This window comes from Solea solea, chromosome 8 (genome assembly GCF_958295425.1).
Source record: "Solea solea chromosome 8, fSolSol10.1, whole genome shotgun sequence".
NCBI classification, from domain to species: Eukaryota; Metazoa; Chordata; class Actinopteri; order Pleuronectiformes; family Soleidae; genus Solea; species Solea solea.
Genome location: NC_081141.1, coordinates 19114941 through 19140991, shown reverse-complemented (window position 1 = coordinate 19140991; position 26051 = coordinate 19114941). Strand labels below are relative to the sequence as shown.

At 39.6% G+C, this 26051-nt stretch overlaps 1 protein-coding gene across 3 annotated transcripts; it reads left to right on the top strand.

Moving 5' to 3' along the window:
• The first annotated feature begins 1267 nt into the window (after window positions 1-1267).
• LOC131463460 (pikachurin) lies at window positions 1268-24466 on the top strand. 3 transcript variants are annotated; one of them, XM_058635181.1, is made up of 25 exons: window positions 1268-1344; window positions 6518-6627; window positions 8458-8544; window positions 9293-9319; window positions 9586-9703; window positions 9816-9951; window positions 11523-11689; window positions 14011-14123; window positions 14267-14499; window positions 15141-15331; window positions 15429-15529; window positions 15972-16072; window positions 16405-16549; window positions 16654-16843; window positions 17708-17833; window positions 18933-19176; window positions 19280-19391; window positions 20232-20348; window positions 20593-20773; window positions 21338-21361; window positions 21500-21578; window positions 21656-21799; window positions 22305-22388; window positions 23113-23216; window positions 23320-24466. In XM_058635181.1, the coding sequence occupies exons 2-25, from the start codon at window positions 6589-6591 to the stop codon at window positions 23469-23471; spliced, it is 3015 nt and encodes a 1004-aa protein (XP_058491164.1). In that variant the 5' UTR covers window positions 1268-1344; window positions 6518-6588; the 3' UTR covers window positions 23472-24466. The 3 variants fall into 3 exon arrangements, with proteins under 3 accessions (XP_058491164.1, XP_058491162.1, XP_058491163.1); XM_058635179.1 differs by lacking the exon at window positions 1268-1344 and adding an exon at window positions 3692-4193; XM_058635180.1 differs by lacking the exons at window positions 1268-1344; window positions 21338-21361 and adding an exon at window positions 3692-4193.
• The last annotated feature ends 1585 nt before the right edge of the window (window positions 24467-26051 follow it).

Here is a 26051-nt window from a genome sequence, read left to right as displayed (position 1 = left end):
TCTGTCAGTCTGTCCTGTATCGGATTTAGTCACTTCTTTAGACTCAACTTAAATGGATGATTTTGAAGTTGATTAGTCTTGAGGTGTCTGATTTCTGCAGGAAATTCTGGTACCTTATTTTGAAATGGCTTTAATTTAAAAATTAGATTTTAGTCTTGAATCTCAGTTATCATAGTTGCAACTTGGACTGTTGACAAACGTGGAAGCTGATGAATCATGTAGTAAATGCCTCAACGTTTACTGTAGCTTAAGTTCTTTCAAAGTGCTGTAAAAATGTAGTAATTGATTATGATGAGCTTGACCAGGTCTTCCTTTATTCTCAACTGGTAATTGCTTTGATAAGATAACTGGTTCCTGATTTGATTATGAAGCTAAACTTTTGGTTTATATGCAAGTGTAGTCACATTAGATTGTAGGTGTTATTCAGCCCATGGATAATGTTATGATATACTTTAAATCTGGCATTTGTTGGCACACTTTTGATATCCATTTAAGTCTTAAACTTTACGCACTGCCATCAGCCTTTGTAGTTGCTAACTGAAATCGAATTCAATATTAATGCCGACTTGTCTCACTCTGCCAAGTTATTTCCCTCTAAAGGAGTTGAACCTTTTCGTGGTTATAGTCTTTTTGCGCGTCATGTTGGGAGGCCTCCCAGCAGGGGATTTTTATCTTCCCCTGCAAAACTATGCGTTACTTGCCTTAGGGATGCAGGGCTATCCTGCATAGTGTATTTCATAAATAAGATTGTAGGTTTCAGGATTAGAGCGCATTTCTTTTCTTTAGGAGGACACAAACCTGGCAGAGAGACAACTCGGATTATTTAAGTGAAAGTTGCTCCAAATGTTCGAAACTTTTTATCTTTCGATACAATGACTTGAAATAAAACTTTTATTCTGTGAGCTGAATTCAGACAGAATTTGGCTTAATGTTAAAGACTCTTGTGCAAGTACCCTCTTGTAGCAGGAGTGAGCAGCTGCAGCTTTTTAATTTATTTTTCTAACAAGTGTCTGTAGTCCGTTATTACCCATGACTTTCTTTCAAATTTCACAATTTATGCAGCTTGTAGAGTCATTAGGAAGATGCTTAATCCCAATGTCTTGATTGGTTGCATGAGAAACTGCTATCTCTTAGATGTGTTGGCGAAGTTCCTCCTCTGATTTTTGTAGACTTGCCCTAAAGTTTCTCTCCGCTTTTAACTCTTGTTGAGCTATGCATTAAATGATTCCTCCAACTTGTCTCCATATCAAACGTTTCTCTCCCTGCAGCTTTCCACCACCCACTGCTGCTGTTGCATCTGCTAAAGGTAGCCGTATCCTGATTCACTGGGTCTTCATGTGTTGGGTAAGCAGTGTCATTAGACTACTAACAATGTAAACACCTTTTAAATGCTTGATCTAATTTACCCAAATGGTTCATCAGTTTAGGACAGAAAATCATTGAGTTTGACATTCTTGGGGTCAGTAACCTGACCTCTAAATGTTTGGGAAACCATGCAAAAGATTGCCAGCTCTCTGCATGACCCAACAGCATCGATGTTTGAGTTATTTAATTGCTCAATTTTTAAAGCAGTCAAGATTTTATGAGCTGGGTCATCTTCACACAACAGAGAACAAGGTAAATTGAGTCGACTCTAAACATGGTAAGGCATTTCGTCTTTCCCCTTCTTCTCTGTGTGTGAGGAAATCTGGCCACAGATCCTGACTGAGTGGCATATTATGGCTGTGCAGTCTTCAAAATCAGACAAGGATCCATCTGATTTTGTGACTCGGCCTGTCATGATATGCATGTGCTGAATCGTCCTCCGAAACAAAGGATTGGAATGGACAGATTTGTAGTGTTAACCTTCTTTATATCAAGTAAAACGTTTGTTCTTAACTTTATGGTTGACTTGTATTTTTTCAGTGATTCTGTGATGAGTGTTATTTTGACAAGTTAGTGCTTTGAACTTAAAGATGTGGAATTCTTTTAAAATGAATTGCACTGCTCTGTTACTGTAGACTTGGCACCTTTTGACACTGCTCCAAGTGTTCGGTTGATCTTAACCAGAAAATTCAAATCCTATATGGATTTGTGCAAGGTTTTAAAGGGAATATAATAAATTGGATATTGACACTAAATATGGCTAATGCATAAAAATATGCCACTGAACATAAGACTACTTTGCTTTAAAATGCCTTTTAACTACAGATGTATTTTTATTATTTTATTTCATCCAGCTTTTCATTTTATCTTTTAATTCTGTCTTTACCATTTTACGCTTAAAGGTTTTATTTTTCTACTATGGAAAGCACTTTGTAGAGTTGTTTTGAAGTGCTATTCAAATAGTTATTTGAACAGTGTTGCAGTGCCATTAGCACCAGCAGCAATATGAGCAGCCACACATACAATGCTTATATTTCTGACTGTCTCAGCCTCAGGTAGGTGATGTGATGAATCACAGCCAGATAACGCTCCACACATTAGTGCAGGAAAATGTTCAACAGTTAAACACCAAATTGTGAGGCACAGATGTACAAGATGTTTCCCAAAGTAAAGATCAGACTTGGAACAACCGAGCGGTAGACAAAGAAGTCAGTGGCTTGTTGCAAGCTGCAAACACTGGTGACCCAAGATGGAGAGAGGGGACGATTGAATTCGACAGGAAAAAGAGATGACCCACATTTTGGTTGCGTGATGATGCTTGATGGAGAAGGGGGCTGATTTTTTTTTTGATTGTTTTTATAATCAATTCACCAGTCAATTATTTTTTTCGATTCCTTGGACCAGAAAATATTGAAAAATGTTGATCATAGTTTCTCAAACCTGTAAATGATGTTCTCAAATATCTTGTTTTGTCCACAAAATGAATTAGTTTTAATGATTTGTGTTATATGGAACAAAAAAATTTAAAAACTAGTACTGCAAGCGGTTCTGAACGGGTTGGAGCTCGAGGGCTCGCGAGTCTCCGTGTGCCCACCTTAGACTTTACTTCATACATTTCGATGGGTACATGATTTGAGTTGCTGCTATAAAGGATGAGTCATTAAGTGACACAAATTCAAACATGCAAAACCACTCAAGGTGACAGTGTGGGCCAAAAGTGGATTTTTCTAATTTATTCAATACAAATTGAGGGCACTGGAAAATGTCTGACCTGCACAATGAAAATAAAAATAGCTTGAAGAATCACTCTGCATGTTTACTGGCTGCCAGTCAGATTTGTCTGCCATGGACAGTGAGACAGTCTTTATCAGTGTTTAATAGTGCTTTAGTATAATACTACACATCAGTTAGTCTACATTTATGAGTTCACAGCAACGTGGATTCATGGATTTACCCTCATGGTCAAAGTTGTACCCACAAACAGTCAATGACACACACACACTTTTATATCTTAGTGAGGAGAACACATCATAGACATAATGCTTTAACTTTAACTGTCACCACCAATGCCTTACCCTAACCCTAAAACCAGGTATTCACCTTTAAAGGCCCTTTAAGGTTGTGGGGCACAGACAAAATGTCCCCACAAAGATAGTTTTTTAAGTTGTTTGTTTTTTTAAACCTCACAAAGATATAATTAAGCGCGCGCACACACACACACACACACGGAGGCAGGCGTGCTGTCGCTGCTCTCCATCTGTGTCCAGTGCGCGGCGGATTAGACGCTTGTTATCCTCTTAGCTCTAAATGGCCCCACGTTCCTGCACTTCACTCATCTGCTGTCGAAGACGCGCGGACGACGCGTAACACGAAAGCGCTCGAGATTTGTGCGTAAAAACGACCATTCAGTGGTGTCAGCCGCTGTGGAAATTACGCGTGGATTGTCAGGGCAACCGCCAGTCCATCCTGTGTCAGTCCGCCTGCGCGTCTGTCTGTGCGTGCGTTACTGTGTCAAACCCACTGATCTTTTGCGGACAGTAATCTTCTCACTGTCAAACCGTCGTTGCCTTTTCCTCTCGGCCAGTTTTCTTGGATGGCGTTTGCGCGAAACGAGGAAACTTTTATCCGCAACCTGCTCGGTTCCATTTCCAGTCAAAGACGCGTTGGGCTCTGTAATAAAATGAACATTTGACCGTTTCCAAACTTTCGACCTGAAGAAGACATGGAATCTACCTGTAAGGAGAGGAGTCTTCTGTGTTTACTGCTCTTTATAATGTGCACAGCCAGCGTTTGCTTCTGTGCAAGAAGATCAAATGCTCGGAGATCTGGTAAGTACATCCGCTGAAAACGCACGTGCAATAATAACAGTAATAATATGCTCACTGGATTATTTTCTCTTTTTCGGGACACTCACTTAAAACTTAGACATGGTTTAAATTCCAGTCACATCAGCACATCTGTCACTAACATCTACACCTCGTTCAGAGTCACACAAATCATCTTTCTTCCCGAGTTTAACTTCTCTCGACTCACCACTTCTTCAGTAGGTCGTCATGACCACGTCTACATGTCTAAAGGAAGTGAGTTACTCGCATGTACTTGGTGTTAACAAGCTGTTGAACAAGTGTACCTTATAAAGTGGTCATTACTAACAGAAGACAAGGCAATGTAACCAATTCATAGTGTTTTACAGAGGCAAGGAAATGCATTGGGGATGAAAAAATCAATTAAAAAGTGAATTGTAGACATAAAAAAAGCAATTAAACATGAAACATTGTCCATTCTCGCACTTACAGTCAATTTAGAGTGTCCCAATTTACCTACACCCCATATTGCATGTTTTTGGACTGTGAGGAAACCGGAGAACCCTCCCCTTCTGTGATTACATGTCCTGCACTTATTCAGTTCACCTGTGTTCACGTAGGTCCACCTGCTGCTCATTACTTCCATGCTCTCAGTTTTGTCATTTGTCTGAAGTTGGGGACACGCTACACAACTGTCGCTGTCGTTTAGACTTTGAAGAGTCTAAGACTTAATTTTATGATGACTGAAAGACTGGGGATCACACATTTAATGACTGCCCCTGATGCGGATCACAGACCACATGATTTGTCAAACCAACTGAAGCCAACTGACCGCACCAAACTCTCACGAGAGAACAAACATCGTCCTGTGTCCCATCTACTTTTGGAGTTTAGTGTTTTCTAACTAAATCCTAATATAATTTAATTTTTCATCACTAGGGAGGATGTTGGACAGATAGCATCAGCTGAGTCACGTTGTGGGCTGTTTATTTCTGCTTTATGGGAGAATAATATTTGTTACACAGTTGCATAATTATGTCTTTGAAATAACCTGAAATGGCACAAATGTGTTGTTTGAGAGGTGTAAACTGACTGTCTGGGTCTGATTCTGGAGTTTGAGATGTCTATTGTATCAGACGCTTAAAGTGGTACCATGCCATCCCTACCAATCACCATCATTTGACTAGTGCTACTCAAAAGATGCAGTACGCTCAAGAACAGTTTGATTAACTCCAGCGAGGGCCTCCTGAAGAGACACCAGGATCAATACCCAATCTCTTACTAACCAAACGTAATCCATCACTGTTGGAGGTTTATATTAAGATTAGATTGATTACAGATAATGACTTAATTTCAATCTCTCTTGCAATTACAATTTGTACCCACGCCTGTGTTTTAACTCTATGTTGAGAGAAAAAAAAGATGATAGTTTTAGAACAACTGTCATATGTAAGTTAAGCTCATGGGATTGTTCACTGGGCCACACGCCCCTGTAGAGACGTGCAGCATTGGGGAATTCAGCTGACACATTGCATTATCTGCTCGGGTGGAGGAACCGGGAGGAGGGCAGGAGACGAGGAGTCGGAAGAGCACAGGAGTGAGGTCGACATAGGAAGTGGAGAAAAAGTGAGAGACGAGAGGAAAGGGCAGAGGGTTGCACAGATCAGTGTTGTAGCCGTGTGAGCTGTCAGGTGTCTGACTTCTGTCTCGCTATTTTTAGTTGCGCGAGATCTCCCAGGTCATTTGATTAATGTCATGTTGTCGCTCGGAAAAATAAAAGAGCACCTGGAGCTGATACAGAATTCAAAACTCAACTCAACGTGACAATCATGTGCAGACAAAAAGAAGCTTCTCTTAAATGTAATGTAGGAGCCCTAACCACCTGATTAATGTCTTTTTATAATTCACTCACAATTTTTAGTTCCGTTTTGGTATTGAGGAAACGATCTGGCTGTTGTGTAGATGCTAAACTCTTTTTCATTGACAGAAAACATTGTCTGTCATAAGTAATACTGACTGTACTGATCAGCGAGGGTGATCCAGAACAGTAAAGCTGTAAAACTAAAACAATAACGGCAAAAGAGCTGCAGGGATGGTGATACTGTGTGTGTTTATCACTCTATTTAACACAAACGCTTTAACTTGTATTCAATCATGTTCAATATGTTAAGGACTTAGACAGACTTAACTTAATTATTCCTGTTCCAATGTCAACCAAAGCAAATCAGTATAAAGGTTGATAATAACTGCCTAATCACAAATATGACACATGCACTTTTCCCCTTTGAATGTCTTCTGTTTTCCTGATTGTGTCTCTCTGTGTGTGTGTGTGTGTGTGTGTCCACCAGATCGTCTGAGTCCTCCGTTAGACATCCAGCTGGAGACAATCAACTGCACAGCTTTCAGTGTACGATGGAAGATGCCACGGCGACATGTTAGCACCATCACGGGATATAAGGTATATGGAATGCACTGATGAACATGAACAATGCTCTCTCTCCCCCCGGATGAGTCCGGCTCAGAGATCCTGTCAGAGATTTCTTCCTGTTAAAGGGAGGGTTTAGTCCTTGCACACTGTGTGAACTGTTCCGTGCTATAAAATGAACAGTGATGCAACTGTGTGCTGTCATCAGACATTATCTATAACTTATGTTACACAACATGATTTGTTTCTTCCAGTATTTCACATTTTTGATATAGGTAGAATCTACACTTTTAGGTGTACATTCACGTAGCCCCTGGCTCAAGGGTCTGGCAGCAGTCATGTGTTCTGTGGTGTTTCTCATCAGGACTGCATGCAGGAAAGTTGGAGCTGCGTGGTGGAGGAACAGCAGCAGCTCTGTTTGGCACATGTTTAGGGGAAAAGTGTAATTTGCTTTGCGTTCTATTGGTAGAGCATGCATTTTCAATAGTTTTCACATTCACTGGACCATGAGAAACCAAAATCATGACCATGATTTAAACTGACTGTCCAGGTCTATTTTTAGCAGTGGAATCCACTTTTTTAAGGTTTTGTTTGTGCCATACTCCAGCCCTCGTTCAGTTGTGACATAAAATGTGATTCATAGTGGGAAATACACAGTCATATGGAGCTGATCAATGAGCATTGTATGAACTCATTTGACAATGGCTTATATATAGCAGACTTTCATTTATGTTTTAAAAGTTGCACATTTCAGCAATATGATTTCTACCTACAAAAAAACCCACAGCACTCTTGCAACCCGGTTGGAACAAGAGCCTTTCTGGATGGATGGAGAAAGGCATGTTTTCCACGTGTGCACGTGGGTTTTCTCCACTTTCCTCCCACACTCCAAAAACATGCAGATTTGAGGATTAGGCAAATTGGACACTCTAAATTGACTGTCGGTGTAAGTGCGAATGGTTGTTTGTCCCTGTGTGGCCCTGTGATGGACTGGCAATCTGTCCAGGGTGTACCCCACGTCAGCTGGAATTGGCACCAGCAACCCTCATGTGGAGGATAAAGTGGTAGAAGGTGAGTGAGTGAGTGACGTACACTCCAAATCAAATTACTGAATGGATGCTCTTTCCCTCTGACGTGGGTTGCATCCATACTCTTTCTGTTTCTTTAAAGTGCCTTTTAAACTCACTGTCCATGCAGCAAGGCGACCTTGGTGGTTTCTGAGGACAGATTGATGGATTATAAATTTTCTGCAGTTTGGTAACATTTCCACTAAGTGTGCATGCTGTGTACTGAGGCAGTGCAGTTGTGAAACATGTTGAATCTTCACGTAGCACCTTAAATGTACTGACTGTGGCTACATTGTTAGGGTTTTTGCTATTGAACAAGGCTTTTCAGTTTTATTGAAGCACACATTTGACTGAACACTGGAAGCTTCCTTTCTGTATTTTTTTTTTTTTCCTTTCTTCCTCCTCTTCATTTTGAGTTAACAGTATGGATCAGTATGACTGTGTGTGTGTGTGTGTGCGCGTTGCTTTTGACCATATGTCTCCTAAGAGGATTAGTCAGCTACCCAGCTTCCCCACTTCCCACAGACAAACATGTGTTTATTTAGCCACTTTGGAGGTTCACAAATAATTAGGCAGAGTATAACAAGTTTTCCTCACAGTGTTTCTTCGCTGTGGTGTCATGTTTACACTGTTGAATAACAGTCATGATATCGTAGTGACAGAAATCTTTGAAAATGAGAATGCCGGCTAAAACCCAACAGTTTTCACTTGACTGGAATATAAATAACCAGACACATGTTTTCCTTTAAATCTGTGTTTGTGTGCGCCTCTTTGTTTGACTTTTGTTGTTTTTCAGGTCTTTTATACGGAGATCAGGAATGGTCATCCACTGGGTTCAGCATCGTTGATGGAGGTGCCGCTCAGCTTAGACATGCTCACCACAGTGAGTATAAACCTATGGTTCCAGCTCGCCACGGCACGCATGCGTTGGTTTTCACTCCAAAATGAACGTGGGCGGAGTCATCACTGCACGGCTGCATGAAACGGCCGTGACTTCGTTTTACAGGCGACACACAAACGAGTGACTTGTAAAGCAGTTGTTTTCAGTGTAACTGAATCATTAGAATCAGTTAGTACCTCGCCAGAGCAGGTACTAAAAAAGTACCAAGTACCAGGTGCTACGCTCGTGGAAACGCAAAATAACCATGCTGCGGCGAGTCGAGCCAGTGGAAACATGGCATAAGAGACGAGTAGTGAACACACGCACAGACACACAGAATAAAAGCTTGAAAACAATAGGATTTTGGCTATTATCGAATTTGAAAAATGTATCAAAACTCATGATGAAACGAACACTGTAGTTAATTATGTCACCATGTCTGTGGCGTAAACTCTTAGTAATATAACTCCGTAGTAGAAAGTTTATTCTTAAAAGCCGTTTTACTTACATGTAAAGGGAATACACATGGAGATGCTGATTTTGATCTTTCAAGAAATTTGAGGACAAGCATCCTTTATTTTTTGGATAAGGATTTGCTGAGTATTTATATTATACTGTGACATAGCGCTCTCTCATACTTTCTCACTTTGTAAAAGTACCTTACTGACAGTCTGTTGTTACAGAAATGAACGTTATGGCATTTTCCGTGTCAATAATATTAATGGAAACCTCTGTTCTTATTTTTTCAAAGGGACAATTTGATGGACAAGCAAGTTTTGTAAGTGTCATTTGGTCATTTTTAGTGATTTAGATGTTGCTCTGAGTTGCCAAAGGGACTGCAGATGTCTTTTTGTGAAAGTTATTGTTTGATATAGTGTATCAAAAGGTGATATTTTTGTTTTTTCAACTAAGTTAGATACTGTAAATAAAAATAAACAGATGTGACTTAGTTTTTCTTTTATTCTCTCATGGCTTTTGGTCACCTGTCCCTCCTTCCACCCTTGCTGATGTGTTTATTATTCCATTTCTTTCTGTTTCTTCTAGGATGTGGACATCAGTAACCTGAAGGTGAATTCCAAGTACAGAGTCACTGTTGGGGCTTATGGCTGGGCAGGAGAGGGACGACCCAGCATGCCCAGAGACATCAGCACTGCTTCACATGGTAGGAATATGTGCGCAAAAAGGAATTCATTATCAGCCCATGCTATTATTTCCATAATATTTCCATAATTATATTAATATTAATATAATTCAATTTCTTTCTCTTCTATTAGACGTGTGCATGCCACCATCTCCCCCCACTCAGCCCGTTGTCCTGGCTGTATCTGACACAGAGCTGGCGTTGTCATGGCAGCAAGGAGAGAGCGAGGGAAGCTCACCTGTCCTTCACTTCCTGGTGGCGTACATCAGGTCAGTCGTAAATGATTGATCGGCCTTCGGTAAATCAATCAATGAAGCTTTACGCTTATTAAACCTTCGTTTTCAAGTGCACAGGCACACACATGCACACAGTGATAATAATCCACACTTAAACTGGCAACACACAGATTAATTGAAAGCTGCTGTGGTCACATCCTAGAGGGAAATACAGTGTGTGAGGGGAAAGGGAAAAGATGACTGATTTCAACTGTTTTTCAGTGATTTTTGAGGGATTCTGAGAGGGTTTTTCCCTTTACTTTCCTCTTAAATATTGATAATAATCACACAGATGACTTGATGAGTCCATTATCACATTGCTGTCAATCAATTTTTATGGTTTCTTAAGATAAAGAATGTACAACAAATGAATACAATGATGTAAAAAGACTGGTAGAATTCTGAGCTTGAATTCAGGAAATTGCTGATTGTTAGATGAAATGATAAATGCCGTAGCATCTAATTCTCAACAATATAGCAATTAAAGTGCCTTTTCTCTCTTTTGTTTCTTTCAATTTCAATATTTCTTATTCACAACTTTTGCAAATGTAAAAACAAATAGCCTGTTAACTATTAATGCTATTTTAACATCATCTGGGATTCAACATTTATGCTTAAAAGACGATACCTGGATTGATTTTACTGTTGAAAAGTTGACTTCTTTTTCAGATGTCAGTGTTAATAATGCGTGTAGACAGCTGCATATTTAACCTCCTTGTAATTCCACTGTTGCATTACTATAATACAGACTACACAGCTCTCTATTTGCTGCGAAATGACACAAGGGTAATTTGGAGCATGAGAATGAATAAAGTCCAGACTGTGTCTGATTGTGTCCGGCCTCAAAAACCCCCTCCAGTGTTTTGAGTCATCGGGCTATAATGTCAAAGTGTTGAAATTATTTTCCCAGAATCCCCAGAGGATGAGTTATCACCTGCAAATAGAAAAAGCAAGATAGACTTTTAAAATACTTTACAATAATACTTTAATACTTTTTAGAGGTATACAAAGGATACATGCTTTAAAAAAAAAAAAAATACTGGATAGATGGAGGCAGTGGGGTTGTCACTTTCTCTGAGACACAAACCATGAATCCGTTTTTTTTGCTTGTGGGGGTATTTTCCACACAAAGGGACGTCTCATAGACAACCATGAGTGAGTGAGTGAGTGGTAAAGAGGATGAATCTTACTCAGCAGAGAGCTCAGCCACAGGCATCTGCAGCACACTAACATGGCAGCTGAGAGGGAAGCTGGAGACGGTTCAGGAGTTCATCATTTACTTCCTTATTCCTTTTTTATAAAAAAGTAAAATAATGGAAGAAAAAGTTAATTAGTGTTGTCCTGACCATGAATTATGCAATTATGTTCTACCCCCCCAGAAAAGGAAGAAGAAAGAAGTATGAGTTCAAATCAAGTTTAAAACTTCCTTTTTAGAAGAAAAATTTAATGTTTCATAAAAAAAATCACACATAGACATATCAGACAGAAATTTTTATTTTAACATTTGATTATTTTAAGTATTGTAAGTTTTGTGTATCTTCATGCATGTCCCTTTTGTGTTCCAGGCCAGAAATGGACACGGAGTGGACGTATATCCGTGAGCCCATTGAGACCAACTCCATGGTTTTGAAGGGTTTGGTGCCGGAGACGGAGTACCAGTTTATCGTGAGGGCAGTCAACGTTCACGGGGTTAGCCCACCCAGCAACATCAACAGCCCTGTGCGCACTCTTGGTAAGGCCCCGGCCACACGTTGATCTCCCACTGAAATGCAAAAACCTTGTTTCTGGTTTTCAACCACGTGAAAATAACGACACACCAACACGGACATAAACAGGTCACTTTTAGTTTTTGCATTCCTAAGATTCTCCATCATTGAAGTCTAACCACACTGTGTAAATACCTCTTCACCATTGGAGTTCCCATTCGCCCCGCAGAGTAAAGCAATGATACCGTTTTCAAAAACTTTTTTTAAGTTTCCTCCAACAGATAACGTTTCATTATAACCTTTCAGCACAATATAAGCAGTGTTGTAATGTAACTGAAATACAAGTTTCACAGATCTGTACATAAAATCAGAAGAAGGAGAGTTGGTAATGGGGGTTAAGTGTCTTGTTCAGGGACACATATCGACTAGGAATTGAACCCACAACCTTCCAGTTGAAAGACAACTTGCCCTACCACTGACGCAATCCTAACTCCTCACTTTGTCTAAAACTTAAGTACATTTTATATCAGAAGATGACTTTTAATACTTAAGTACAGTAAATGTCATATACATTAAGACTTTTACTTCAGTAGTATTCTAAAAAGTGACTTTAACGTCTACCAAACTCATTTTCTGGTAAGATACTTGCACTTTTACTCAAGTATCCCTTTAAGGTACTTTAAGCTTTGATCATTACGGGGCAGAGAGTGATGGTAGACTTCACCGAGCACAGGACAATAGTCTGCATGGACAAAGAAGACCCAAAAAGGAAACAGTCTTAAGAGAGTTGGACAGTGGACACTATTAAACATGTGTCCAAATCAGCGTGCATGAAGAGATTGTGTCTAATCATCCTGTGCTTCTGTTAGGATTTAAATGTCCTGAGGATGAACTATTTTTCCAGCGATCCTATCTACTGCAGCTTACACAGTCGAAATGAACACATGAAGCTGATTGTTATTATTATTTTGTAATTGAATCATGTTCATATCGCAGTGTTTACTTGAGAGAATTGAAGTGGTGTACAGAATAATACAAAATTGCATCACAGGTAATTCTGTTGTACAATAACGATCTAATAGTGAAACATGAATAACAGTGGTATTAAAATTGAACACTTGACTGTTATTGTTTGTTTAAATATAGGACAACACCTGTCAGTGTGTACTTATGACATACACACACATTCACACAGGTGTGTGTCTTAGAAATACACAAATACAAAAGCATACAGTAACGGGAAATGTCTCAATACGTTGAGGACCATGACATTCAAGAGCCGTTTACTTTGTGGCCATATTTCTGTGCATGTTAGGCTTTAGATGTATACGATGATAAGAAGTAAACAGCTATGTATAAACACACAGAGGCCACACTGACTCACAGGCTATAAATAAGTCCTCTCAGACTGACTTGCCCAGAGACGGCGCCAAAACTAGGAACGACAGACAAGGAGAGAGGTTCTAGAAAGGAAGCCACAAATAATGTCAACGAAAGTCGCATGAAACGAGATAAATGGAGTGAGTAAGAGACACACACAGACAGACAGACAGAAACAAGCATGGTCTCTCAGCAGGGGATAAAAGCCGGTTATGTTTGAGTCTCATCAGACAGGATTAAGGACGGGATGCCAGACCCCCTTCTCTCCTCCTCTACACCCTTGATGGACACGCACATACACACAGAGGCAAACAATAGGCAGCTTCTTGAGAGAACAGCAGGGGTGGACTTGACTGATTGTGTGTGGTCAGAGTAGTTGGAAACAGAATGGTATGATTGTGTGGGGGGGGGGATTGTTACACAACAGAAGATTAGGATGGTGAAGGATTTCCCCTGCCCTGCCAGGACACACCGTATTCAGGATATAATGTTATTAAGCTGTGCAAATTAGCATGGAAACCTTTGCATCAACTCGGGCTCACGAGGACATTTTTATGATATTTGCATTGGAATGTCTGATATACCATCAAATGTAAATCTAGCATTATATTTCGCAACTGTTGTGCATCAAATTTAAAGTACGTGTTTTTAAATACAGTTTAGTTAACATGTAGGGCTTTTTTTTTTTACTGGTTTTATTTAAAAAATATGGGTCATCAGAATATGGTAATTAATCCATAATAGTGTAACCAGTTACCAGTTAGTATTTGTTTGTGCCATGTTCGTCACATTATTGAACCATGGCTGAAATATACATACATGTATATTGCTTTGCTTTCTACATATGTGATTCTGTGACTTTAATTATCAGACCAATTGTGGACACATGCTGTCGTCATTGATGTGCTCTCACATCATGTCATATTAATCATGTCTTCATAATAATTCATGTTCACATTCTCAACAGGCGCATCAGATGTTGGCAGTGGCGATTATGGCCCGTACATCATAGATTCTGGGGTCACAGATAATGACGGCTTGGACGTTGATGACTCTGATTATGATATCTTTATTGAAGAGGTCAGTCCTTACAAGACACAGATTATAATAGTCTGAAGATTTTAAATTACAATGATCTTTAGAGTATATATGTTGTATTAGCATATTGGTAAATAGAAATGATGACAAATATAAGAGACACACTTTACTCCTCTGCTCCACAGTTAAATCCATTCCCAGGTGTCGGTCCTGACAACAAGAAATCCCAGCTCCGCTCTCACTCTGGTCCACCGTCTGGTCGAAATGTCGTTTACCGTATGAACACCGTAGCTCCTCCCAGTCCCGCTGCCACCACCATGTCTGTTTTTCTAGCCTTCACAGACCTGATCTTTTCAGCCACTTCAGAGCCCAGTACCACCCTCAACCCCACAACCACTGCACCAGCCATCACTCCCAGGTAAGATTCACCCCAAAAGTCTTGGTTTACCTTAGAATCTGTTCTATGATGTCATTTTTAGATTAGATTAGGGCCAGATTAATCGACAACTATTTTGATAATCGATTCATCGGTTTGAAGCTTTTTTCATGATTAAAACAAGATTTCCAATTGTTTAAACGTCTTTAATGTGAATATTTTCTTAATTTCTTTGGTCTGGATAACAAAGAAATCATTAGAAGTCGATCTTCTGGTTTGTGGACAAAACAAGACATTTCAAAAATATCATCATTTCCAGGTTTGACGAACATCGATCAACATTTTTGAATGTTTTCTGATATTTTATGGACCAAACGATTAATCGAGAAAATAATCGAAAGATTAATTGATTATGAAAATAATCATTAGTTGCAGCTCTAAAGCTAATACAAACTAAACTAAGTTCCAAAAAAAAACGACTAATAAAAAAACTAGAGGACCCGCACTAAAAACTAATTAAAACTAACTTATTTAAAAAAAACAAAACGTCAAAACGAAATAAAAACTAACTAAAAACAGGGCTGCGAGAATAGACACGCATCATTCTTTTCTCACATTTCTGTGTTCTTGTGGAGATGTACAGGCCTTAAGTGCTGGACTGTCTTGTCTTGACTCCACCCTAGCACCACTTTAACCACCCCCACCACCACCACCCCGACCATGTCCCCATGGAGAGGCGAAGTGCCTCGGACGTACGACCTGACCTGCGACGACACGGTGTGCCCCCCCGACAGCTTCTGTCTCAGCGACTACGACAGCGGCGGATCGCGCTGCCACTGCAACCTCGGACGCAGAGGAGACACTTGCTCTGAGGGTGAGAGAGACATGCGCGCTTGAACTGTGCATTTTTCTTTGATTTTGAGTTCTTTTACCGTAACAAATGTGTCACGGTTATCCTTTGCCTGGTTTAGCGGTGTCAGTTAAGTTTCCCAGGTTCCATGGCTACTCTCACATGACCTTTGAACCATTGAAGAACTCTTACCAGAGCTTTCAGATCACTTTGGAGTTCAAGGTAAGACGACGTGTTGTTTCTACTGTGTACGGTGCTTAAATGTATTAGACAAAGCGTCATAAACATGAGAAAACCTAAATATTTTCAGAGGTCTTTCAAAAACTTGTTAAGGTTATTATTTATTTGGCAAATAACAAACTGTATTCAAGCATTCAACCACTAAAGTAATTTTTCTGACCTGGAAGTAAATAACTATAATTTGACGACTATTTGATTTGATTTGACAATAATACTTGTATTTTAGCATTAAAAATATCATTTTGGTTATAGAGCTTCTTCATTCTGGTGTATTAACTGTGACAGAAACATAAAAAGTGCTGTTAAACTAGGGCAGCTGTGGCTTTGGGTGGTGGTCTAATACATTTGTTAAGCACTGTATCATTTTCTTTTTCAACCTGACAATGAGAAAAATGGCCTTGAAAGAGTTTTTTGTGTGGTGCAGGCCGACTCTGAGGACGGCTTGTTACTTTACTGTGGAGAGAACGAACATGGCCGCGGAGACTTTATCTCCCTGGCCCTGGTGCGAGGGAAGCTTCACTACAGGTGAGGAAGACGCTGACACACATTTTTTATGTCCAGTTTATATCACTTGAGAAAGAAAGAGACTGATTGAAGCTGCATTTTAAATACAGTATTGGTCAAAAGCAGCGAAAGGTTTGTACGATTTTTTACTTCAGAATCATAAATACCTACTTATACCGGGTTTTTAGACAATTACACCCCACACATTACACCTTTTTAAATCCTCAGGGTAGTAATTGTAGCAGTAATTATACGATTAATTCATTTTGACTTGAAAAGATCGAGAGCACATATCGCACATTCCTCCTAATATAAAGGGAACGACCCTCTTTCTGTATTTGTCGTCTCCGCAGGTTTAACTGTGGCACAGGAGCAGCTCGGATAGTCAGCGAGAGCCACGTTGTCGTTGGACAGTGGCACACAGTCACTGTGTTCAGGGACGGCATGAGTGGTTGGCTTCGCGTGGACAACGACACGCCTGTATCTGGACGCTCACAGGTGACAGCGACGCATTCAGAAGGCTGAACACTCAGTGTTTCATCTACACATTGTTTTTTGTTTTTTTTAAATGAAGTGTCTTACTTTCCGTCTTACTGTCTCAGGGCCAGTACACGAAGATCACTTTCCGCTCCCCGCTGTATGTGGGAGGATCCCCGAACGCTTATTGGCTGGTCAGGGTGACGGGGACGAACCGTGGCTTTGTCGGCTGCATTCAGAGTCTGACCGTCAACAACAAGGTCACCGATATCAGACCGTGGCCTCTGGGTAAAGCTCTGAGCGCAGCTGATATAGGTGAGGAAGCATATATCACTACATGTACTGTATGTTCTGTAATTCAGAACGCACTGGTTTACCTTTCAGGTGTTAATGCTCGGTCTAATAATAACAGGTAACAGTAGCTGATTCATCAGTCAGCCAAATAAATAAATAAATAGTCCTGAGTGAGAATGAGTACCAGTCTCCTCACAACCTTCAAATGATCAGCGGTTAAGCTGAGAGATGGTGTTTTATTACTTAAATGTGGTCAACATCATATACAGTATGTATCAGCCATTGACCACACTGCTCACCAAGGCAAAAGCTGTTGAAAACCCCATATAATTAAATCTCTATGTTGTAGGAGGAAACTACTTATTTTAATCCTTAGAACACAGAGCATTTAGGCTGTTTTTTTCATTACTATGTAAAAAAAAAATGTCTATACAGAGGCTTTTTTTCAGCACAACCTAGACAATCTGATGCATATTTTTATCATTTTCACCAACTTTATAAACACACCAGAGCAAAAAGTAGTCAAACTATTTAAAATCGGATTGAATTTGTGAAATTTGGAAATGCGTCACATTTCAAAGTTCACTTGAGGGTTAAATTTGGTACATAAATAATGACACTTTATATTTTCCATTTTCTACACCATACTGATGCACCGTTTGACACATTTTTTATGTTTAGTCCTTTGGAAAACTTCTTTCTGCTGTGTGAAATGTTACTTTTGCACACATTATTTTGTCTGACATTGAGAACCGTGACACAAACCCTTTTTTGGCTCACGTTGTCTTCATTAACATGGAGAGTTTTTAGCTTTTTCCGCCATGGAACGCTGTACTGGTAACATTTTGTTGACCCCGCATGTATCTCCTCACCGCTCTGCACCAGACGACTGCAGTGGCCGCGTGTGTGACCGGGTCAACTGTGCCAACGGCGGCGCGTGCTTTGCAAACCGGGCTGACGGCTTCATCTGCCTGTGCCCGCTCGGATTCCGGGGAGAACTTTGTGAAGAGAGTGAGTCAACTTCACTTTTCTGTCTTTTCACACCTGCACCAAAACAAACCAGCGCTGCACTGCACGATATACTGAGCAATAATCAACATGCAACACCCTAAAGGTGAATAATTGTTTTCGGTGAGCGCACTTTACTCTGCCTAAATTCCAACTATTTGGTTGGACAGAAACATGAATAGATAATTGCATTGAGAGAGATTGCGTTTGGATTTTTACATTTATGTAAATGTTATGTTTACAGTTATTTATTTATCCTTTATTTAACCAGGTTAATCCCATTGACTGATGGCAGCAATAAAGCAGTAACAGTATTAAAAAAAAATTAAATACAGACAACAAAAATTAGCCAAGTAAAAACATGCTGATATTAAACTCTTGCATAAAGACAGTCCAGACTCCAGAGTTTTCACCAGGTCTTTGAATAAGTCAAGGGTACTAGATTCTAAAGTTCAGATTGAAGATTGTTATTTATTAATTTCAACAATTAAGGTCGTCAGGGATGTTTTTGCTTTCATGTAGCTGCAGAAAATAAGTTAGATGTTGTTAGAATGGAAATAATGCACTGTCTTTTATTAAGTGGGTTCATACAGTAGGTGTCGCACATTAACTATATATATATACATACTTAAGTATTTGTTTGTTCATTGGTACTCATATCATCAGTGAAATATTCAACAACGTTATCGCATGTTTGCACGTTTTTCTAATATCACGGAGCCCACGGACCGACATTCTGTCTCGTTAACGACGATTACTGCAAATGCAGAAAATTGAATCTGTGCATTTTGGTCTCGCCCTAATGGATGTCATAGTCTGTCATAGACCTTTTAAAGTAAGTGCTCAACAGCTGAGTGCCACATGGAGAAAATTGGTTGAGATGGAGCATTATTATTTCTTGTACAGAGGGACTGATTTAACATCCGACCATTTCACTTTTTCCCCTTTCCCCTATTTTTTACATTTACTTATGTTTTCATTGATTTCTTCATTTCTCCGTCTTCACTCTAAATCATTTTACTGCTCTACACCTTTTCAAACCCCCTCCCCATGTCTGATGTCTTCCTCTCCCCCCCCCCCCCCCATGCTTGTTATTTCCCAGGTTTCTCACTGTTGTCGCCACTCTTTAACGAGAGCGTGTTTTCGTACGCCGTCCTCCCGTGGCCTCAGTCCTCTCAGAGTTACCTGTCCTTCACGGAGTTCGAGCTGACGTTTCGGCCCTCGGAGCCCAGCGGGGTGCTGCTGTACAGTGAGGACGCAGGCAGTGGAGACTTCCTGGCGATTAACCTGGTGGACAGATATGTGGAGTTCAGATTTGACTGTGGCTCTGGCGGAGCCATCATAAGGTCCTGGATGCATCCTTTTTTCTTTTTTTTTAGTCTGTTCTTTCTGCATCTTTTTACATTCGTTTAATTGTATTCATATTAAATGTGATGATGTGGCCTACAGGAGTGAGGAGCAGATAAGTCTGGACACGTGGCATGAGCTGAGGGTTTCTCGCACAGCAAAGAGTGGCATCCTACAGGTGGACAGTCAGAGGCCGAGGGAGGGAATAGCTGAGGTATTTTCCTTCCCTGTCTTTCTGTGTGTTTTTATCTCTTTCACACCGAGCGTATCGCAGACGACACGTTTGCGCGTGTGCACTTTGCATTACCGGAATTACGATCATTTTCAACTGTTTCCCGAAAGCTGAGGTTAATACGATAATTTCAATCCCCCAATGTTGCAGGAAACAGGCGAATCAGTGTCTTTGTCACGGGAGAGGAGATAGTTGGAAAAACACCTGTACATAAGTTTCCATTTCTTGGACATTGAGACAAAGACTCAAACAAATGTTATATTGAATGTGTTTACACTGTATAAATTTCAAATTTAACATGCAAAATCTGTTTTTTTTCCTCAATAAACATCTTGTTTTTCTGAAAAAAAATGGGCAGAAGCACACAGGACATTTGTTTGAGGCTTAGGCATTAAAGGGTTAAAGCTGGTTTGTTATTTGTGACCACAAGAGGGCAGACAAACCACACAAAAAGCTCAACAACACTCACACTATTGTTTAAATTCTTAGATTAATGACGGAAGCAAAGTAACATGGATGTCCCATTCAAATCACCTTTTAATTGCACTGTAGCCGTGACCTGACCCCTGAACTCTAGAGAAAATATCATTCATTTAATTCTGCTATGCTTTTTTTTTTAAATTAAATTTAATGTTGAATTAGGATGAAATGTCTTGCGATTTGCTTTTCCAGCGTATTGATTTAATTTCACAATCCATGAACAGTGTAAAGTTTATCATACCTATAGTGTAACTATTGCAATAATCACAAGAATGACATGGATATTTAAGGAGATATTCACATAGTGTTTATCATTTATCATTTATCACTTTTTCTCCTCAGGGAGCGTTCACTCAGATCAACTGCAGTTCACCTCTTTATATTGGAGGAGTAATGGAATATGAAAAAACGAAGAAGATGTCAGGTGTAACGAAGCCGTTCACTGGAATCATTCAGAAGGTGGGGCTATATAGAATCTATACTATATATATATATATATATATATATATATATATATATATATATATATATATATATATATATATATATATATATATATATATATATATATATACATATATACATATATATATATATATATATATATATATATATATATATATATATACATATATACATATATACATACATATATACATACACTATGCTCTCGCCCTGACTCTCCGTCGTTTCATCTCCACAGCTGATCCTGAACGACCGCACCATCCTGATAACCACCGGTTCCGCCGGTGGCGTCAATGTAGCTAATTCTGCACACCCGTGTGTGGAGAGTCCCTGTGCCAACGGAGGGACGTGCAGACCCAAGTGGGACGATTACGAGTGTGACTGCGCTCTCGGGTATGACGGCAGGCACTGCCAGAAAGGTGAGTTGAACGCAGGGTCTCTGCTCATTACCTGGTGTATTTAACTAGTCCAGTGGTTGGTTTGTTGTTTACATGACACTCATCAAAAGACATGTTTCAAAGATTCTACCTTCTGCTTTTGAAGAAACTATAAATAAATGCTCATCTGTTGTTGTTGTTGTTGTTTTTTTAGCACAGCAGAATTAAGGGAAAATATGCACTTTGAGCAAGTAATGGTTCAAAAATCAAGACCTAAACTGCAATATAAACGTATCTAAATACAACCCTACCTTGATTTCAAGTCAATTTTTGCACAATATGGATAAAAACCCTGATATTAAAGGCCTAAATGAAACCAAACTACACTGCACTGCATTTTCCCCTGCATGATGTTTCTTGGCCTCTGTTGTTTCCCGATAGTAGCGATGTTTTTGTTAATAATGTAGTATATGGCTTTACACTACATTCGTCGCTCATCCTCTGTTATCATGTAATCTCTTTAGAATAACATATTGGACGTTGTAATCCTTTAAACCTATCTATGCCTTCTTTTTCTTCTTTTAATTGAATGCCTTCAATGAACAGAGTGTGGGAATTACTGTTTGAACAGTAAGTTGTTTTTGTATGAATTAAAGAACCTTCATAGCATTCTGGTAGTTCTCTTATACCTTAAACCCCTAATAGAGTAAAAGTTGATGCCGCCACCTTGTGACCGTATGAAGTAAGAACAGCGTTTTCCCTGCACAGCTGTGACTGAAGCCATTGAGATCCCGCAGTTTATCGGGCGAAGTTACCTGACCTACGACAACAGAGATATCCTTAAAAGGTTGGTTTGTAGAATATGTACGATTTTAAAAACTGAAAAAAAGCATGTAAGTAAACTTGTCAAACCCTTGTTCTCAGGGTTTCCGGGTCCAGGACCAACCTTTTCATGCGCTTTAAAAGCACAGCGAAGGACGGATTGTTGCTGTGGAGAGGAGACAGTCCGATGAGACCCAACAGTGACTTCCTCTCTCTGGGGCTTCAGGACGGTGCTTTAATCTTCAGGTATTTGTTTGTGTGACTTTCTTATTATTATCAGACTATATTTCTGAGTTAAAGTCAAAGGGCAGACTCTGACCTTCTCAGGGGAGAAAGTCATATTTAAGTGAAAGAATTTAAATGGAGATTTGTTTGAAAGATACTTGCATGTTAAATTTTTATGGGTAATATTCAATTTAAAATGTTGAAATTTGACATTTCATGTTCAGTTTGCATATTAATGACATATGTAATGGTATTTACAGGCCATAAACTTTATTTAGTGCTTGTTGTGGTGAACGACTGGATTTTCCCATAATGCTTTGCAGCCGTAGAGCAGTATATGCTGCACACTGTTCTGCACCATCCTGATGTTGTTTAATTGCAGAAGTTATCAAAGAGGTTATACTGTACTCTGTCCCCACACATGTAAACTCCCCTTTTCCCTTTTATTCATTCAGAAAAGTTCAGTCAAGCATAAGATGGAGGGGGATGTATTTCATATATGAAACTCTGTTGTGTTGTGTTGCAGTTATAACCTGGGCAGCGGTGGAGTCAACATTGTTGTCAACGGGACCTTTAGTGACGGAAAGTGGCACCGAGCCAAAGCTGTGAGGTAAGAGATCAAGTCAAAATCAGTGTTTCCTGTGGTCATCAAAACAACTCAGACAGCAGCAATTCTCCTCCTCCCTGTCCACTAGGGGGCAGTGCACTGTACACAAAACCAAGCATCAATCTCAATGTTTATTCATTTTGGCACGTCAGTCCGGGGGATGTTTTTTTCTCCAAAAGGAAAAACAAGTGGTGCTTTGACACATTTCACTAATCTGATCCAACTATGACTGTTAATAATGTCAATAAAGAAAACAAATAATAATAATAATAATAATAATAAAAAAAAGCTCTGTGGATGCAAAATTAGGGGGTAGCAGCTGAACACACGGACAGACATTACTGCAATTTATAGATAGATATCTCAAACAGACATGAAGCAATATGGCAACTTATTGATTTGGGAAATGAAAAGGAAAAAGGCAGAATATTTTATATTACAGTTTAAAGATGCTGAAAATCTTTTCCCCGACGATGAACCCCTTGCACATTTCACACACTCAATTGATCGGTTAATATCCAATTATTGATAAGTGCAGCTTCAAGGAGAGGTCGTTTGGTTTGATGCCATCGGTCAGAAACACGTGAAACAGTTTCAGTGTGAAAAACCGTAAGATCCAAGGACAAGCGTATTTAATCTTAACTTGTAAACAACAAAAACAAAACATGAGCGTAGCTTTGCACAGTTTTGAAGGTCTACAAATAACCACTATGGTTTATACATTCAGGGATGGCCAGACAGGGAAGCTAACAGTGGACGACTATGGAGCGAAGACGGGCAGGTCAGCAGGCAAGATGAGACAACTCAATATCAATGGACCTTTATACGTAGGTAAGTGGAGCTCACAAAGCTGTAAAATATTATATGCACAATACCTGTGTTTCCATTATTGTTCCCTTTAACACGTGCTCTCTGGATTTTCTCCCCTCTGAAGGTGGAATGAAAGAGGTTGCTCTTCACACAAACAGACAGTACGTCGGGGGTTTGGTGGGCTGCGTGTCTCACTTCACACTCTCCACTGATTATTACTTAGCGCTGGTGGAAGACGCTGCTGACGGCAAGAACATCAATACCTGCTCCAAGTAGAACATAGTAGCTTCCAAAAGAGGTGCGGTAACTCCTTTCAGCACAACCGAGAGGTGATTCATCGCCTTGAAAACTGACTTGCCCGCACCAAAATGAGCGGAAACTCAAACAATATCATTTTGGTAAACCAATTCAGTGCTGACAGTGTGTGTGTGTGTGTGTGTGAGAAGTTTCAACTCAAACCTAACCAAGTTTGTAAGGTTTGTTTTAACATTTAACAACTCACTGATCAGAGGACAAGTACTTTGTGAGTGGAGACAGAAACGAGGGTCTTTGAAATCTGAAGGACGTTTTTTCACGTGATGATTCAAATTGTACTTTGTTTTTTTTAAAACTGTAAATCCTTACTTGATTGCTGGAAGATCCAAGTGAGCTGAGGGATCAAGAGTCATCACAAATATTCCACAAACCTGACCCAGAGCAGCCCGCAGAGATAAACTGCTTTGTAGAGGATTTTGGTTTTTGAGGATTTGTGTTTCTGTCGTGACATTTGTGTTCTTGTTGGTGTCTGTACTGTAGACTATTGTCTAGTCTTGATTGATGTTTTAAAGGCTTCTAGTTTAGTGGAGGCGGTGTGACGATATTGTATTTTTCACTTTCTGTTAGTTTACATGCCTTTTTTTTCCATTTTTGGGACACTCAGATGCTAGTCACACGAGGGTCTGATGTTGACGCGGGGAAGGAGCCAAAATCCTGGGGAGAAGTGTGTGTGGGATTGTGCTGCTGGCTGTTTGAACAAAAGCACAACTCTGTGAACATCAGCCCTTATTAGTTCAATCGCTTTCACACCACAGAAAATGTGATCGTCTCAACTATTTGAGCATTTTCACGCCTCTGTGCAAAATTGTCCGCTCTCATGCTTCCTCATGCCTAAGCTTTACCCTTTAAAAGGGTCTGTCTGCACATGTTCTATCTATATACTGTGTTTTATGAATTATAAAGTTGTCAAATTCATCACAAAATCCTGAAATAAAATAAATAAACAGTTAAATTAATACACACGTGATGACACTTCATTAGCCAAAGATCGGTTTATGGCCTGAATGTGAAAAGTCATTTAAAACGCCATGTGTCGTATGAATGAGTGATTAGTTGAGTTTGTCTGTAAAAATATGTATTTAATTTTGACAGAGGAAATATCTATAGGATGTAGTAATATGTTGATTTAGTGTCTGTGTTTGATCGATTTAAACCTTTAAAGGTTAGATTTGAGCTTTCTTTTGACCACTTTGTTAGTGAGGTCAGACGGATGACCCAAATCGACCCGAGTGCCAACAAGACCGGGATTGTACACAAAACCACAACACACACAAATACTGGATCCTTAACTTTTTAAATGAGCTATTTATGGTCAAGGAAATGTAACAACTGCCACTTCCCATGCACTGCAAGATGAAATAAGACACGTTACACAATAAACAAGTGAGGTTCACTGGACTGTAAATTAACCAAACCAACCAAAATAGACAAGCTAATTAAATGTTTTGTTTGAGTTTGACATTTTAATTTTTGGAGACTGGACCTTAACCATTCAGTGTATTAAAGACTAACGGCAACATTTTAAAATAAATTAATCGGCAGACGTGAAGCCAGTGTAAGGACCTCAGGCCTGGAGTTGTTGTCCTCAATTTTGGTCTTAGTGAGAACACGGACAGCAGAATTATAGTGTTTATTGTAGATCGAGGCAAATCCCCCAATATTTTCTGGTGTTAAAGGAGAGGCAGTTCTATATTCAATGCAGATCGCAGTCGAATGACTTCCGTGTCCTCACACTTTGCATTATTCACAAGAAATCATTCAATGAAAAATACAATTATTATTTTTTTTACAGGGTGTTTTTAAGGTGCTCTTATCTTAAACACAACACAACAGTGACAGCAAAGCCATGATGAATAGCGTATGAAGTGTTTTGTACGAACACAAGACAAACCACAAACCCCTCGAGCACAATTTTCCGTAAATGTTTGGTCTGGACACAAAGAGGCACATCACAATCCTGTTTTTTTGTCATTTTTTTTACTTTTATTGCCCTCTTTGAAGGTCTTTTCAATCAAACTGCGACAAGACTCGTGGTTTAATTGTGTTTTTCTGTTCGGCTTTGGAAACTGTTTGAAACTGCTTTGGTTTGCCTGAGTTGAAGGTTAAATAACACTCTATCTGTACATGTTGTGGGGGAATCTCTTCACATTTATATTTCTCCTTCTTTTGGCTTCTCCCTTTACCACAGCAGATCACCTGCCTCCATCTTGTCCTCTCCCTTGTGTCCTCTTCTGTTACACCAGCTGTCCTCACGTCCTCCTTCACAACATCCATGCAACTTTACATTTATGTGACACAAGTTACTGCACAAGATACATTTTTGCAGCTTGACTTGACAACTTTATTGTTATATTCTCCTGATCACTGTTCACTTCCTGGTTTGGTTTAGAAAGAAGAACATCAACTGACTTTAATTCACTGCTCTCAGCAACATCATCATGTAACTATGTCAGCGACTGTGCCGCTCTGTGGAATTTTCTATTGACTATTAATCGACCGTTCTCTTGCTGGTCTCCCCTGACACACAATGCAAGAAAGAAT

What these genes read in the sequence shown, in the direction of transcription:
- LOC131463460 (XM_058635179.1), top strand. Translation starts at nt 4,088, where the DNA reads ATGGAATCTACCTGTAAGGAGAGGAGTCTTCTGTGTTTACTGCTCTTT. An exon ending in ATCAAATGCTCGGAGATCTG is followed by an intron (nt 4,194 to 6,517) that starts GTAAGTACATCC and finishes TGTGTCCACCAG; the next exon opens with ATCGTCTGAGTCCTCCGTTA. An exon ending in CAGCCCTGTGCGCACTCTTG is followed by an intron (nt 11,690 to 14,010) that starts GTAAGGCCCCGG and finishes CATTCTCAACAG; the next exon opens with GCGCATCAGATGTTGGCAGT.